At 43.1% G+C, this 16,241-nt stretch overlaps 1 protein-coding gene across 1 annotated transcript in view; it reads left to right on the forward strand.

Moving 5' to 3' along the window:
* The window catches only part of NKD1 (NKD inhibitor of WNT signaling pathway 1), a 173,224-nt gene extending 157,479 nt beyond the window's left edge, over nucleotides 1-15,745 (forward strand). The window contains exons 9-10 of the mRNA XM_061593989.1: nucleotides 2,909-3,039; nucleotides 5,042-15,745. Coding sequence (XP_061449973.1) covers nucleotides 2,909-3,039; nucleotides 5,042-5,616 — 706 coding nt within the window. The 3' untranslated portion in view covers nucleotides 5,617-15,745. The remainder of the gene's footprint in view (nucleotides 1-2,908; nucleotides 3,040-5,041) is intronic.
* Nucleotides 15,746-16,241: the final 496 nt, after the last annotated feature.

Genomic DNA, 16,241 nt, shown 5'->3' on the forward strand with positions numbered 1-16,241 from the left:
CGGCTGCCTGAAGATGCCAGTTCCTGGCACTGGCCCTGAACCAGTACTATTATATTGCTTTAAACAGTCATGACTTCTCCCAAAGAATCCTGAGAACTGTAGAATGTTTTAACAATCGTTCCCTCTTCTGTGGGAACTATGGGAACTGTAGCTCTGTGAGGGGAAGATGGACCTCCTAAGAACTCTCAGCATCCTTAGGAAACTATAGTTCCCAGAACTCTTTTGGGGAAGCCCTGACTGTTTAAAATGGTGTAATAGTGCTTGAAATGTGTGGTGCATATATTATTATTATTATTATTATTATTATTATTATTATTATTATTATTATTATTATTATTAACTTTATTTATACCCTGCCGTTTTTCCAAATTGGAACTCATGACGGCTTCCAGATAAAAGACACATACAATTAAAAACCTATCAAAAATAAAAGCATATAATACATAAATGAATAAGTATAAACAGATATAATTAAAAAATGAACTCTAGTTTAAAATAGCATTAAACTGTTTCTAATAATTAAAAAACATAATCATAAAATCAGAATAATTAAAAAATAAACTGGCAAGAACAATATAACATCCTTTTGGGCCTATCCTTGGCTGCCTTCAGAATCAAAGGCTTGCTGAAATAAGAAAGTTTTTAACTGTCGGCGAAAGGACTGCAGGGAAGGGGTCATTCTTATCTCCCTAGGGAGGGAATTCCAAAGCCTAGGGGCCACCACCGAGAAGGCCCTATCTCGTATTCCCACTAGTTGTACTTGTGCGGATGTAGGTATTGAAAGAAGGGCCTCTCCTGAAGATCTCAGGGTTCGGGCAGGCACATAGAGGGTGATGCGATCTGACAAATAGCCCAGATCCAAGCCGTATAGGGTCTTACTCTCACATGAGTAAGTATAGGATTGCAGCCCTTTTGCTTTAAACTGCCATGATAGCACATAGCTTTGTTTCAGTGATGAAAGAGAGTTGGAGGGTGGGGGGAGAGCAAGGACTGTCAGATCTATTGCATGTTAGCAGTGCCGGAAAACTCCTTGAAAGGGCCAGGCTTTGTGTCTTTTTTTCCTTTATCGTATCTGTTTTGTCCTTTTAAAGAAATTGGACCCAGTGCATTTTATTGTGCCAAATTCTTGGCTGCAGCAATGTTAAAACTCCTAGCTGAGATTCTTCCTGTTTCTCCTCTTCTTGTTTGGCTCATAAATGGCTGGTATTTCAGATATTTCATTCCCAGGAAATAGTTCTGCAGTAAATGAAATGGCAGTGCTGGACAGGAAAGAGAGCCAGACTTCAGGAGCCAGCAGTTGATCTGGCTTTGTTAAAACTATTTCTACCCAATCAGGAGTGTGGTCCTTACCTCCCACGGTTTTGTCTCCTGGGGTTTTAACCTGCAGATTCCCCCCCCACACACACACACACATACCATTTGCCAAATACATTGGAATTGCAAAGGGATCCCAAAGCCAACTAGGCAGTTCTTCAAACATAACCAAATTCAGATTAAATGTTCAAATCAATAATGATTTGCCCTAGTCCCGTGACTGGTGTTTTTTGTGGGGGTTGGGTGGGTTGCGGGTATATTCTCAACATTTCATTGATGCAATAACAGAGCATTAGTGGCAGATTTATGCTGGACCATCCGTTCATCACTCCACTTCATGAGTTGTTCTGTGATGCTTCTCCAGAGTTATCACATTATTGCTACCTGGAGGGGCAATAGTCTTGCAGTATAGCACAATACAAGTGGGACAAAATAAATGGGAACATTTGTGGTATAAAAAGTTACAGGATTTTGGCAGGAAGCTACGAGACATGAACTGATTGGAAATGAAGCAGTATGTCCACCCCAGAACTTTTGCAGGTACAAACAGTGTTGAAAGCAGGATCCCATATCACCACCCCAATACCATCATGAGCACAAATCACCATGAATGCATAGTAAAAATGAGGTCTGGATGGGCCCCCAAAGTATTCTGCCAGGTGCAGCTCGATAGAAGAAATGTTAAGATATGTTTAACCGCATGTATATTGTTACAAGCAGGATTTGTGCAGTGGTGGTTTAAAATATGGGGCATTTCCTAAATCATAAAAGTAAGCAGGCATCCCTGGAGCTGGTGGATGCATATTAGGTCCCTCACAGATACACTGGATCTATTAGATAAATGTACGAAACTGTCTTCATACTGGCTGCATTGGTTTGCATAATCAAATCCTGGTTTAATAAACCAGGATATGCACAAGCAACCCATACACACATACATACTTCATGCAAGTGGGGGAACATGCCAGGGAGCTGTAGTTAACCATAGTTTCCTGTTATGTGTGAACTGAGAAACTATGCTCAATAGCTCCCAATCAAGCCAGAATCTGGAAGCCAGCTTCAAACCATGACTTCACATTTTGGCTTGTTTGGAAGCCATTAAGAATAGTTTTCCTGGTTTGCCCGTAGTAGGAAGCTATGGTTAACTGTGCCTTCCTGGCTTGTTTCCTTGCTTGCATGAAAGGAGATGCAAAGGGACTGCGTGGAGGTGCATGAAACTTCTTCGTATCCTAACTTATTGATCTTCCAAATCACACCATTGTGTTCAAACATTAGTCTATGTAGCCTAGCCCTGTCTACTCCAGCTGGGATCTACTCTCCAAGGTCTTTTCCAAGCTTCTGCCAGGTGCTGGGGCTTTGTAGGAAACCCTGGGAGCATCATACATGTGCTGTACCACTGAACATGGCATTACATGACATTCCAGCAGTGGTGGATTTTTTAAGGTGTTTTGCTCATAGGGTGGGTGGTTTCCCCCCCTTTTTTAAAGAAGCAGTGAGCACCTGTAACTTCAAAACAAAGCTTAACGTATCAGTGTACTCTCTGGTTTGGATATAACAATAAAGTGTGCATTGTAACTTGCCTTCCTTCTTGTAGGTACCACCACAGCGAGGGCAAGCCTGAACAGAATGGATGCTATCGCCATTGTGTCGACGAAAACATTGAAAGGAGAAACCACTATTTGGATCTTGCTGGAATAGAGAACTATACATCAAAATTTGGGCCAGGTATATTCTGCATTTTCTGTCATTTGGAGCAGATCTAACCCCCCCCCCTTTTTTTTGTTGTTCAAATGAGGTCTTTAGGCTTCTTTTAAAAGTGTACCCTGCAGTAGATGCACAGATATTTGTTGACATTAGAACTCAGTGAGAAGGGTCTTTAAAAGAAGATGGAGATGGGATTGCATTAGGATTTGTGCTTTAAAGTTGATATTATCCCTGCTGGAGCAACTCCCCTATGGGGAAAGGTTACAACATCTGGGGCTTCTTAATTTATTTATTTTTAAAAGGTAGTAAGAGGGAACATTATAGAGGTGTATAAAATTAGGCATAGTGTGGAGAAAGCGGATAGGGAGAAGTCTCTCTCTGTCTCTCTCTCATAATACTGCAACCTGGGGCCATTCAACGAAGCTGAATGTTGCAAGATTCAAGACAGACAAAAGAAAAGAACTTCACATAGCACATAGTTAAACTATGGAATTTACTGCCTCAGTATGCAGTGATAGCTATCAACTTGGACAGCTTTGCAAGAGGATTAGATGAATTAATGGAGGTTTTGGCTATCTGTGGCTACTAGCCATGATGGCTATGTGTTGCCTCCAGTGTCGGAGGCTATATGCCTTTGGATACTAGTTGATGGGGAACACAAGTGGGAGAGTGCAGAGGCAGCTTGGCCTGTGGAGCAGAGCAGCAACCCTACCTTCCCAGCAGCGGAGTTACTGCCACTTACTAGGAAGGAGTGGGGGCAAAGTGGGGGCAAGGTTGGGCCTGTGAGAGTTCACTGGCAGAGCCAGTCTGAGGCTTCCCCCAGGGCATCTTACTCATCACAGGGTTGCTGACAGGGGTGTAGTCATCTCGGCTTGTGGGGGGTCGTCGACCCCTTACTTTTTTGGGGAGCCAGGTCTCAGCCAGGGCCGTATCTATGAGCCAATCATAATGAAAGGGGAGTGTGTTGGCCACTAAGAAGAGTCTGCGTCCTTTTGTGCTGATTGGAGCCAATCAGAGAGAAAGGAGGTGAGTTAGCCACTGAGAAGATGCTTCTCAGTAGCTAACACACAGCGTCCCCTTTCATGATGATTGGCTCCTAGGGGCATCTGTTGTAGTGGAGTGTGGACTTGGAGATGACACAGAGAGCAAGGGAGAAAAGGGAAAGGTGGCATGGCTGTGATTATCATGAAGGGACCTTGCATTTCTAAATTTGCGATTACATTACTGGTTGCTGACTCTGTATACTTGTATGAGAAATAATTACATATACATTTTAAAAGTGGCCTGATTAATCAGAGGGACGTTTTTGGTTGATTCATCCATCACTGAGGTGCAAGGGCTTCAGGCAGAGAGATACCTCTAGGGACAGCCAAGATGTTGCCCATCAGATGTTGCTGGACTCCAGCTCCCATCAACCCCAGCCAGCATGGCCAATAGTGAGGCATGATCACTATTGGTCCCAGGCTATGGTCTGAAGGCACATAAGGCCAGCTCCCTGCTGAAGCTAAGCAGGGTCAGGTCTGGTCAGTGCCTGGATGGGAGACTGCGTGGGAACCATATATAAGCCGCCTTGGGTTTCATGAAAAAGAAAGGCTGGGTATAAATGTAATAAATAAATAAACAATAAATTATGGGAGTTGTAGTCCAGCAACATTTGGAGGGCATCACGTTGACTACCCCCTAATTCTAGCTGATTCACCAACTAAAATGTTTCAGCCCTATTCACAATCCTTCTCTGTGCCGAAGTGTAAAAGTGATTTTGAATACAATTGCTGTTAAAAGAGCTGCTTCCTCCCCCCTTTATTTCTAGATCACCTCCATTTAATTGTGGTTTTATCTTGTGTACACCGCCCTGAGAGCTTGTTGCTATAGGGCGGTTTAGAAATGTAATTAATAAAATAAATAATAAAATAAAACATTGTAGGAACAGATGTGCATTGTTGGCTGTGTTCTTTTTGTTGTTATACTTCTGAGCATTAGCTTTGGAACCTTTAGATGACCAGTTCCACTTCTTGTTACTTAGGATCTCCACCAGCAGCTCAAAAACATGATCCACCCATCCGAGTTGCAAACCAAACACGGTCCCGTTCCCATGAACCAGAAATCTTCCATGCTCATCAGCGCAAATCAACAGCGGCAGACCCCGGCCACACCAACTTAATGGAAGCTTCCTATGCAAAGCTTGCAGAAATTCAGCAGAGGCTGCGGAGTCAAGACATGAACAGGCACTTTGTAAAGTCTCCCAAAGCTCAAAGCAAAAACACAGCTCCTGTTAATTCAGGAAGGGCTGTGAGGAGTAAACCCATTCAAGGGGCATTCATGCCGATGGCTTCCCCTACTGCACGGGTGGGCCAAAACCTTCCTTATCTCCCCATGCAGCCTCAGCCAACTTACAAGAAGCACAAGCAGAGGGTGAAAGAGACTCACCAAGTTTGCAAAACCTTCCAGGCCCCCGGGACAGTTTTGGAAAAAGAGCATGTGAGAGACCTGCCTGCGGTCATCTTGTACGAAGGCCAAGTTGGACAGATGATTCAGAGACATGAGCACCACCACCACCACGAGCACCACCACCACTATCACCACTTCTACCAGACATGAAAAGGACCCAGCGTTGTCTGTTAGCAAATTATCCCCATATGAAGGAAGCCCGTTACTGCCACTCTCTGGAAGAAAAGCATTCTCCTTATTAACCTTGTTCCTTCTCCATTAATATTCCACTAGCACCTATCTTAGGAGTTATATGAAAACACTAAAATTAATTATTATTATTATTATTATAACCTAACACTATTTATATTACGTGGAACTGTGTAGCTTACTTTAATAACTTGTGGATTTAATTTTTTTTAAAGTTTGGCTTGTACAAAATACCTTCACACAAGAGCCAACAGCCACAGCTATCATCATAAGCTGTGTTTGAATGCAGGTCATCTACGTACTTCTAACAAGCGTCCTCTCCTCCACGGTATTGGAAGAGATGCTTCAACAATGTGGATCGACAACCAAGCTTGTCCCATTTGTTGCCTCATTGCACACAAGCCCGTCACCAGGGGAGCAATGTTCAATGGTTCTGGACTCCGGGAATACAAACAGCTGCTACCTCTAGTATAATTCAGAACTTTTTGTTGATTGTATTGTGCTACGTGGGGATTGGGGAGGGGGGATGTTTTGATTCGATTGCATTCATGTAGCCTGTTTATGTTGTACTTCTCACCTCCTTGCAAGTTATATCTTAATATTAATGATGAGGAAATAATTAACTATATTTGTCAACAGAGCTACATTTTTCCAGCTCCCCCCCCTTTTTTAAAGACACCTTGATGTTCTGCTTTATAAAATGGGTAATATTTAAACACATATTTTCTTTTTCTTATTGGCCATTGTATGCTGGAAAGCCTTTGTTATGGAGTGCACTCCATCACCATTTGGATAGGAGCTCTGTGGAGGACTTGTGGTGTCCTGGCATCAGAAGAGCAAAGTCACCCTCAGAGGCAGGGTTGGGTAGCCTGCATCCACTTATCTCTCTTCACAGTCATCACTCCAAACCATAGCTAGGAAGGAGTTTGTATTCCTCTCTTCCTCACTGTTGCAAAAGCTGCTTCTGTAACCCTCAATGAATTGGCTTCCTGGGTGTCGCCCTGTGATGACATCACAAGCTGGCTTGTCGTTGGTTTCCATCAATTTCCTGAAAGGTGCTGCTCCCACCAACCTCACACAATGCTCTGGGAAACAGGGCCAGATGTCCTCCTCTGGATTTGCTGAGGGCGCCATCTTGACATCAACCACCTAAAAGCAAGTGATGTAATGTTTCTTCTAGAATTGTTACTCAGATGGTCCATTGCTAACATTCACTGTTCAGCTTACGGTTTTCTTTTTAATTTTTTTTTATCTCTCTTTTAAAATTCTCAATTAACTTCCCAGGGTTGTAGATTTCTTTTACTTTTCTCTCTCCATTTTCTTTCTTTTTCTTTTTGAGAGAGACAGAGTTGTAGAAAGAATATTGCTTTCTCACCTTTTAAATGTTGGCAAATATATAAAGATATATAAAGATATAAAGATATGAATATACACACTCTCAGGTATATTTTCTTGTGTTTTATAGAAATCTGTGGCGTTTTCTTAATATTAACATTTTAATCTTAAAGCAGTGACTCATCAGACATGCTACGAAATACATGTGTATGTATCTTCACCCACCCACCACGCCTCTGACCACTTCTTGACTTTTGGTTCTAAGCACCTACTGCATCTGCCTACCCCTTTTCTTTTTAAAAGATTACCAGCTCCCTGGCATCTTCTGTTCTTCCCCTCCACATTCCTATCAAAGGACATTCATCCCATGAAGCACAATAAGGCAGGATCTAAGAGGTCGGTCAAATGCAAACCTGGAGCAAGCATGGCCAAAGAGTTGGCAATCTAGATTTTTTCTGTTGGGACCAGCAGCTGGATAACCCTGCACCAAATCACAAGAGCATAAGAAGAGCTTGCTGGATCAGGCCAGTGGCCCATCTAGTCCAGTATCCTGACCGACTAGATGCCTATGGGAAGCCCACAAGCAACTACCTCCCTACCTGTGATTCCCAGCAACTGCCATTCAGAGGCATACTGCTTCTAACAGTGGAGGTAGAACACAGACATTGTGGCTAGAAGCCATTGATAGCTTTCTCCTCCGTGAATTTGTGTAATCCTCTTTTAAAGCCATCCAAGTTGGTGGCCATCACTGCTTCTCATGGGAGCCAGTTTGATAGTTTAACTATTATCAATACTGAATTTTCCAGCATTCAGCTTCGCTGGATAAAAGTCCAGCCGCCTGAGGAGCTCCAGCTGACCTCCACGTTCTTTGCTCAGAGGCAAGCATGCTATGTGGAGGAGGAGAGTGGCTTCAGCGGCAACTGGCCTTGCTGGCTGTCAACTGGCCTTGGCCCACTTCGCTACATCCCTTCCTCATAACCCACTTGCCAAACTAGCATTCTTAAGCCTTCATCACTCTTCCAGTACAGCAGGTTTCCCCATCTTTGTGCCCTCCTGATGTTATTGGGCTGCATCTCTGGAAGTGGCCATGCTGGTTGAGGCTGCTGGGAGTTGGCGTCCAAGAGCATATGGGAAGTGCCAGGTTGGAGAGGGCTGTGGTACAGTCTTTCCTGGAAATGGCAGGAAGTTGTTGAATAGGAACAGGCTGGATTTTCCCATTTGGCCCCCAGCAGAGCCCTTGATGTCACTTTCTACAGAGCACCCCTTGCCTCCCACACAAATGAAAGAAAAGGCAAAGGGCACTTTCCCTACTCTTCCATGTGAGCAGCAACAGAGGGTCTCCTTAGCTCCCATGCAAGAACACACCACTGATGCGTTGTAAGGACATAAGGAGAGCCTGCTGGATCAGACCAGTGCCCATCTAGCCCAACTTCCTGTTCACACAGTGGCCACCCGGATGCCTATGGGAAGCCCACATGCAGAACCTAAGTGCAACAGCATCCTCCACACTTGCGATTCCCAGCAATGGAAATAGAACATAGCCAATTGTGGCTGGTAGCCATTGATAGCCTTATCCTCCACAAACTTGTCTAATCCTTTTTTTTAAAGCCATCGAAGTTGATGGCCATCCCTGCCTCTTGTAGGGAGTGAATTCCAGATTTTAACTATGCACCATGTGAAGAAGTACATTCTTTTGTCTGTCCTGAATCTTGCAACATTCAGCTTCGTTAGCTGTCCACAAGTTCTAGTGTTAATGAGACAGGGAGAAAAACATTGCTCTCTCCCCTTTCTCCATGCCATGCATCATTTTGTACACTTCTACCATGTCACCTCTCTCACACCTTTTCTCTAAACTAAAATCCCCCAAATGTTGTAACCTTTCCTCATAGGGGAGCCGCTCCATCTCCTTGATCATTCTAGTTGCCCTTTTCTAAATCTTTCCCAACTCTACAATATCCTTTTGAAGGTGAGATGACCAAAGCTATACACAGTATTCCAAATGCAGTCACAACATAGATTTGCACATTGGCATTATGATATCAGCAGATAACAGGAGAACTCTGCCATGGCTTCTGTTGCTGTTCATATTCCAATTAAGGAAGCAATTTAAGGAGCCCTTTGCCTGTGAATTTGGCTCTAGGGCAGGAGTGGGGAGCCTTTGGCTCTCCAGATGTTGCTTAACTACAGCTCCCATCAGCCCTAGCAAGCATGAACAATGGCCATGGGTGATGGGAGATGTGGTTCAGCAACATCTGGAGGGCCAAGGTTCTCTACGCCTGCTTTGCTGGGAGTGGGCTAGGAGACAGAGGCAATGTCTCTGGCCCTTCCGCACTTGGTCACCCCATTAAAAATTGTCAAGCAGAGCAGCAAAGGTGAATGGTTAGGCCTCTTGGGTGGTGATTTGCTTTTGCTTTTTTTTTTTTTACAGTAGGGTGAAGGATACTGAAAGAGGTGGAAATAGTTTGGTGTGTGCCTTTTGCAGAGACTACCAGGAGGAAGATCATAGAATCGTAGAGTTGGAAGGGGCCTAGAAGGCGATCGAGTCTAACTCCCTGCTCAGTGCAGGAATCCAAGTTAAAGCATACCCGACAGGTGGCTGTCCAGCTGCCTCTTGAATGCCTCCATTGTTGGAGAGCCCACCACCTCCCTAAATCATTGGTTGCATTGTTGTATCGCTCTAACAGTTAAGACACTTTTCCTGATGTTCAGCTGATATTTGGCTTCCTGTAACTTGAGCCCATCATTCCTTGTCCTGTGCTCTGGGATGTGGCAACCTTTCAAGTATCAAAGAGCGCTATCATATCTCGTCTCAGTCTTCTCCCCACAAGGCTAAACATACCTAGTTCTTTCAGTCTCCTCATATGGCTTTGTTTCCATTCCCCTGATCATCCTTGTTGCCCTCCTCTGAACCTGTTCCAGTTTGTCTACATCCTTCTTAAAGTACAGTGTCTAGAACTGGATGCAGAACTCAAGATGAAGCCTAACCAGTGCTGAATAGAGGGGACCTAGTACTTCATGTGATTTGGAAACTACTTCTGTTAATGCAGCCTAAACTAGCATTTGCCTTTTTTGCATCTACATCGCACTGTTGACTCATATTCAGCTTGTGGTCATCAACAATTCCAAGATCCTTCTCGCATGTAGTATTGCTGAGCCAAGTATTCTTCATCTTATAACTCTGCATTTGGTTCCCTTTACCTAGGTGTAGATCTTTGCACTTATTCCTGTTGTTTCATTCTGTTATTTTCAGCCCAACGCTCTAGCCTATCAAGATCACTTTGAATTTTGTTTCTGTCTTCCAGGGTGTTAGTTATCCCTCCAAATTTTGTATCATCTGCAAATTTGATAAGCATTTCCTGTACCTCCTCATCCAAGTCATTAATAAAAATGTTGAAGAGCACTGGGCCCAGGACTGAGCCCTGTGGTACCCTGCTCATTACCTCCCCCCAGTTGGAGAAGGAACCATTGATAAGCACTCTTTGAGTACGATTCTGTAGCCAACTGTAGCCACCTGGTAGTTGCTCCATCCAGCCCACATTTAGCTAGCTTGCTAATTAGAATATCAAGGGGCACTTTATCAAAATCTTTGCTGAAATCAAGATATATCCATAGCATTCCCACAATCCATAAGGGAGCTTAATTGAGATAAGATTAGTCTGGCAGGATTTGTTCTTGACAAATCCATGTGGCTTTTAGCGATCACTGCATTGTTTTCAAGGTGCTTACAGATTAACCACTTTATAATCTGCTCCAGAATTTCCCCAGGGATTGATATCAGACTGAGTGGCCTGTAGTTTCCAAGTTCCTCCTTTTTCACCTTTTTTGAAGATAGGGACAACATTAGCCCTCCTCCGATCATCCAGCACCTCATGCATCGTCCATGATTTTGCAAAGGTAATAGACAGTGGTTCCAAGAGTTCTTCAGCTAGTTCCTTCAAATACTCTAGGATGCAGTTCATTGGGCCCTGGAGATTTGAACTTGTTCGAAATGATTAGGTATTCCTTGACCATTTGTCTATCAATCTCAAGCTGCAATCCTGCCCTTTCAAAGTGTATGTCATGTTTACCAGGAGGGTCATTGACCCTCTTTTGGGAGAAGACTGAGCCAAAGTAGGAATTGAGCACTTCTGTCTTTTCTTTGTCATTTGATATCATTTTGCCATCTTCCACTTCTTCACTTCCAGCTGTACCACCACTTCTTTTTTCTATCTTTTCCTATTCATATACCTTCAGAAAGTATGAGCTGGATTACTCTGCTTGTGTTTATGTTTGCCGCTCTGTGCTCTTTCTGGAATGGCAGGATATAAATTTAATTAAGAAATAAGAAAGATTGTTGCTTTCAGCATCCCTCGCTAACCTCAGCTCATTCTCATAATTAGCCTTCTGGGCACTATCCCTGCAATTCCACGCTCCCTGTCTGTACTCTTCCTTTGTGGTTGGGCCTTCCTTCCACTTCCTGTATATGTCCTTTTTTGTTTTCGGGTCATCTCAAAGTTTTCTGTGAAGCCACATTAGCTTCTTCTGCTGTCTTCCTCCTTTTTTCCTTGTTGGTTGTTTGCAATTGTGCCTTTAGAGTCTCCTTTTTTAGAAACCCTGCCCATCTTGGTCTCCTTTTCTCATTAGGGTCACTTGCCATGGGACCTTACTGATCATTGCTCTGAGTTTATTGAAATTGGCTTTCCCAAAGTCCAGGGTATGTGTGGCTACTCTCAGCTTTAATGCTTTCTTCAAAATCAAGAACTCAAGTTTAACATGGCCACTTCCCCCCAGAGTTCCCCTAACTGCCACTTCATCCACTAAGGCTGCAATCCAATACACACTTACCTAGGAGTAAATTCCATTGAATTCAATGGAGCTTACTTCTGTGTAGACATGTAAGAGAACGTTATAAGACCTTGGGGAAGGGGGTCCAGTGCTGTCCTCTAGTTAAAGTCCTGACCCTTTTACACTCAGCCAGAAAGAAAACAGGATTCCTTTGTTGCTTTTGGAACTTAAAAAGAAAGTTGTGATCACATACACACACAGTGATTTTTTAAAAAAAATATGTTTACTTTTGCTTTTATCTTACTTTAGCATTTGTGGCTTTTGTTGTTTACAGCATTGTCCTTTCATTTTTTTTTTAATTTTTTTTTTTTGTAAAACTGGGGAGCTTCCCACCCCCGTAGTTTAAATTTTGATCAGCTCAAAGTGAGATGTTGTCTTTGAAGAAGAAAGTATGATGTCCGCAATGGTGTTAAAATGTAGGAAGGAAATGCACTGAAACCTCTGGACTGGTGGTGGCTTGAGATCAGAATTCACACTTGTTAATTAAGACTGCAATCCAGTACACACTTACCTGGGAGTAAGTCCCATTGAACCCAATGGAACTTACTTCTCAGTAGACATGTACTGGATTGCAGCCTAGTTCTTCAACTCTTGTCTAAAAAAGAAAAGAAAAAATGAAAATAGTAATGCTTTCCTCTTTTTGCCCTTTTAAAAACAAAACCATGTTTTATGTTAGTGTTATTTTTCTTCTGTCAACATTCTGGATTGTATTCAACTAAGTCCTACTCAGGGTAAACCCACTGAAATGAAGGAGTTAGTTGTGTCCATTCAGATCATGTCCCAGAGTCATGTCCCACTCTGAGTAGGACTAGTGTTGAATACCACCTTCTGGTGAGATATTTTAAAGTGTGTTAATCTGTGTGACAACTAGCCCATTCGGTCTCTCCTTTATTTCTAAAGTTCAAAAATGATTATTTATATGCTGAATTTTCTGTATAAAAATTCAGGGAGTGGGAGGGGGGGAATTGGTTGGAATGGTCTTTACTTAACCACTGAGTTGTTCTAGTCTATTTTGCTGCTTGTGTTATCAATCCCTTTGTTTCCTACAATGTATATATAATTATGGACTATGAAAAAAAAGTAGGCGTTTTACATGCCTAGTAGAAGGAATAAGCTTATTTATATGATAGTGTTAAAGTCTGATGTATTCAAGTGATTTATGTTATACTGCATGCAGCCCCATGAGTGTAACACATTCCACTGGGGAAAAAGTTTCCTGTGTTTAGGTTCCTAAGGAAGTGGCATTGGTCTTCCCCACACCTCTTTTTCTTTCTATCTTTCTTACTGTTTTCCGCATACAGTTGGCCAACTTCAACAAAAAAGCAGGAAAAAAACGTTCTCTCTCCGACTCAAAGGGAGGAGTTGGGAAATGCTGAAAATAGTATTGGGATGCATTAGCAATAGGTTTCAGTGTCATTAAGCAACACTGGCCCCAACAACCTGCCACCAGAATGATCCATTTTATTCAATGCAGTCGTGGAAGTGTTGGCTACTAGATTTTGTTGGGTTAGTCCAAATGTTGGCAGTGTGTCTTTGGATGGTGTGAATCTAACCTTCTTTAAGATGTTTTTCGGAGAAGCACCTTTTTAAAGAGAGTTGTTTTTAGGGGGTTGAGTGTGTGTGTGTGTTGTGGTGGTGGGGGAAAGGATCGTCCTGTATGCCAGGAAAAATAAAAATAGACCCGGGATGTCCTAGGAGAATTCCCCTGAAGGCTGGTTTTGTGTAGGTGCAAAATGGCAGTGACATGATGAGGATGGTTAAGTTTGCTCTTGACCAAAAGTAGCCAACACAACCCTCTAGGTTAGTTCTTGCTATGGTGGTGATCTTGCTTCTGAAGTGTACTGTTTCCAGTGGCGGCTGGTGCACAATGGAACTGCAGAAGACAGGGAGACAAGCAGGAGGTGGAGCCAGAGCCAATGGGAGGCGGAGCCAAATCCTTCTAGTTGGGTCCCTCTCCTCCCAGCTGAGTTCTGCAAGGGCAACACTGAGACTAAGGAGGAGGAAGCTGACAGCCAGGGCCACCTCATGGCCTGGTTCCAAGTAAGAAAGCAGGCAGGTAGGAGCTGGCTGAAGGCAGACTGAGGGTGGTAGGGCAGTGCCCCATTTGCCCTAATGGACCAGCCACCAATGACTGCTTCAGATTGCTGATTGGGGCTTGGATGACAGAAAGCGCCTCCATACAAATAAAAAATTAACATTAACAGGTAGCACGCTGGGGAGAAGGTCGTACAGGAAGCATTTGGAATGTAAGAAGAGCCCTGCTGGATCAGAACAAAGGTCATTCTAGTCCAGCATCCCATTTCCCATTGGAGCCACCTGTTTTTGGGAAGTTCACAAGCGGAGCATGAAGGCAATAGCCAGGACAGCCAGTGATGCCTCATCAAAATAGGGGAACTGTATTTAAAAAAAAAAAAAAAAGAGGGTGCAGTTTTGCATAAATTTGCATGTGCTAATTTATATGTCCAGGTGCCAATGGTGAAATATTTAATATAATTCAAACAGAGATACAATACATCTTGTGCAGCAGAAAGACCAATCAGGTGATCTGTGTGCTTGTTTAGGGATGGGAGAGAAAGCTGTTTCCGTTTGCATTTAAAGGTGAACTCCCTTAACCTGCCTTGTCCAAAACAATAGCAAACTGAAACACAGCCATCCTTTGACAGTTGCACTTCTCCAAATTTTGCAATGCAGTTCTCCAGCCAAGTCATGTGTACAAAAATGCATATACTGTGGTAATGCGTTTAGCTGGTTATTTTGGTTGCCCTTTGCCAGAGCCATGTGTCTCACTGACGGCTAATTTATTTATGTGTGTGGAGGAACTTCTTTGCATGGAGTGATGTTTGGTCATGTGAGCCCCCACCTGAGGACTGAAGTGGTACATCCCAGGCCAGTGGTGCAGTTGTGTAATTTTAGACTCTGGAATGAATGCTCTTACCAGGGAGTGAGGGTGGGGACAAAAGTCTGTATGGCTTCACTTCAGTGGCGGCTGGTGGCTCCATGTCAGTGGAGCAGTGGAATCCGCTCTGGGTTTTAGTCCGCACTTTCATTGCTGAAGCACCTTGGACAACTCCTTGAAAATTCAGACTTAAAACCAGGAGCAGATTCCACTGCCCTGCGAACTTGGAGCCATCAGCTGCCACTGTTTCACTTACTTCAAACTGTGATACACCAGCTCTGCTGCATTTGAGGTCCTCCTGCTCATTCTGCTGAATGGAACCTGCACTTCTGCCCTGAAGTCCTACCCTGAAGGCATCAGTAGATCAGGCACATGTTTTCCCACCCAACTGAGAATTAGACTACCTTATCTCGGATCAATTGATTTCCTGGGTCAGGGCATTGAACCTGCAAGCTTCCAATTGCACTGAAACGTAAAAATGGTGGTTGTTTTCTTAACTGTCAGAAAAGATGGCAGCAAAAATGCTCCCAGGAACAGAGGAAAGGGGTAGAGGGTTCATCTTTATGCTAATCAATGGGAGTTTTGGCCTCTGTAGAGCTAAGCATTCACAAAATCTAAGGTGAATAGTGAAGGAAATTAAATGGGGGGTTACATAGAGGTGGGGGGGTTGGTTGGTTGAGCATTACATTTTGTCCACTTTCCGAAATGCAAACTATATCTTGCTGAGATTTTGTGAAATGCAAATGAACTTTAGTAACATGGCATCAGTGTGCTTTTTTAAAAAAAGCTATCAGTTATGTAGGAACATATGGTATTTAAATACTGTCTTGCATTTGTATTATGTGCATTAAGTGTGAATTACTGAACATATCATGTAGCACAGTTAATGTTTTTTATTCACAGAACTCTTAAGTCTCCATAACCTTTTGTAAAAAAGAAAAAGAAAAAAGTTTGCTTTTCAGTATTTTGTATAGTTAATATAGATGTTTTTGACTAAATGCTTTATTTATTTAATAGCAAAACTGTGCCAAGAGATACCCCTGTTAATTAAAAATTTTACTAGTTCACACGTTTCTCTCCCTTTCTTTTAAGTCCGGTGTTGCCGTTCCCCTGATTCATGTTTCATTTTAATTCATTTCCATTCTAGCCTGTAAGAGAAAATAACAGAATCATTTTGGTCTCATTGTCGAGGAACTCCACCCAACTTGGCCAACTCCACTTGGACTGTGGTTTTGCATTATTGGAGTTTGGTTGGGAATGTAGCAGAGTCGGCTGATGGTTCCATTTTAGTGGGGCAGTGAATCCACTCCAGGTTGTAGTCTGAACTTTCATGGAGCTGTCCAATGGGATTCAGCTTCTTGGGCAGCCCTTTGAACATTCAGACTACAACCCAGAGTGGATTCCACTGCCCCACTGACATGGGGCCACCAGCCGTCACAGGAATGTAGGGTGTCCACTTGTGCATCGCCAAGACAGAAGACAGAAGACAATGCAGAGATGCATTAAATTTGCCTGTGGTACTTTATATACA

The sequence above is a fragment of the Rhineura floridana genome, chromosome 13 (assembly GCF_030035675.1).
Source record: "Rhineura floridana isolate rRhiFlo1 chromosome 13, rRhiFlo1.hap2, whole genome shotgun sequence".
Taxonomy (NCBI): Eukaryota; Metazoa; Chordata; class Lepidosauria; order Squamata; family Rhineuridae; genus Rhineura; species Rhineura floridana.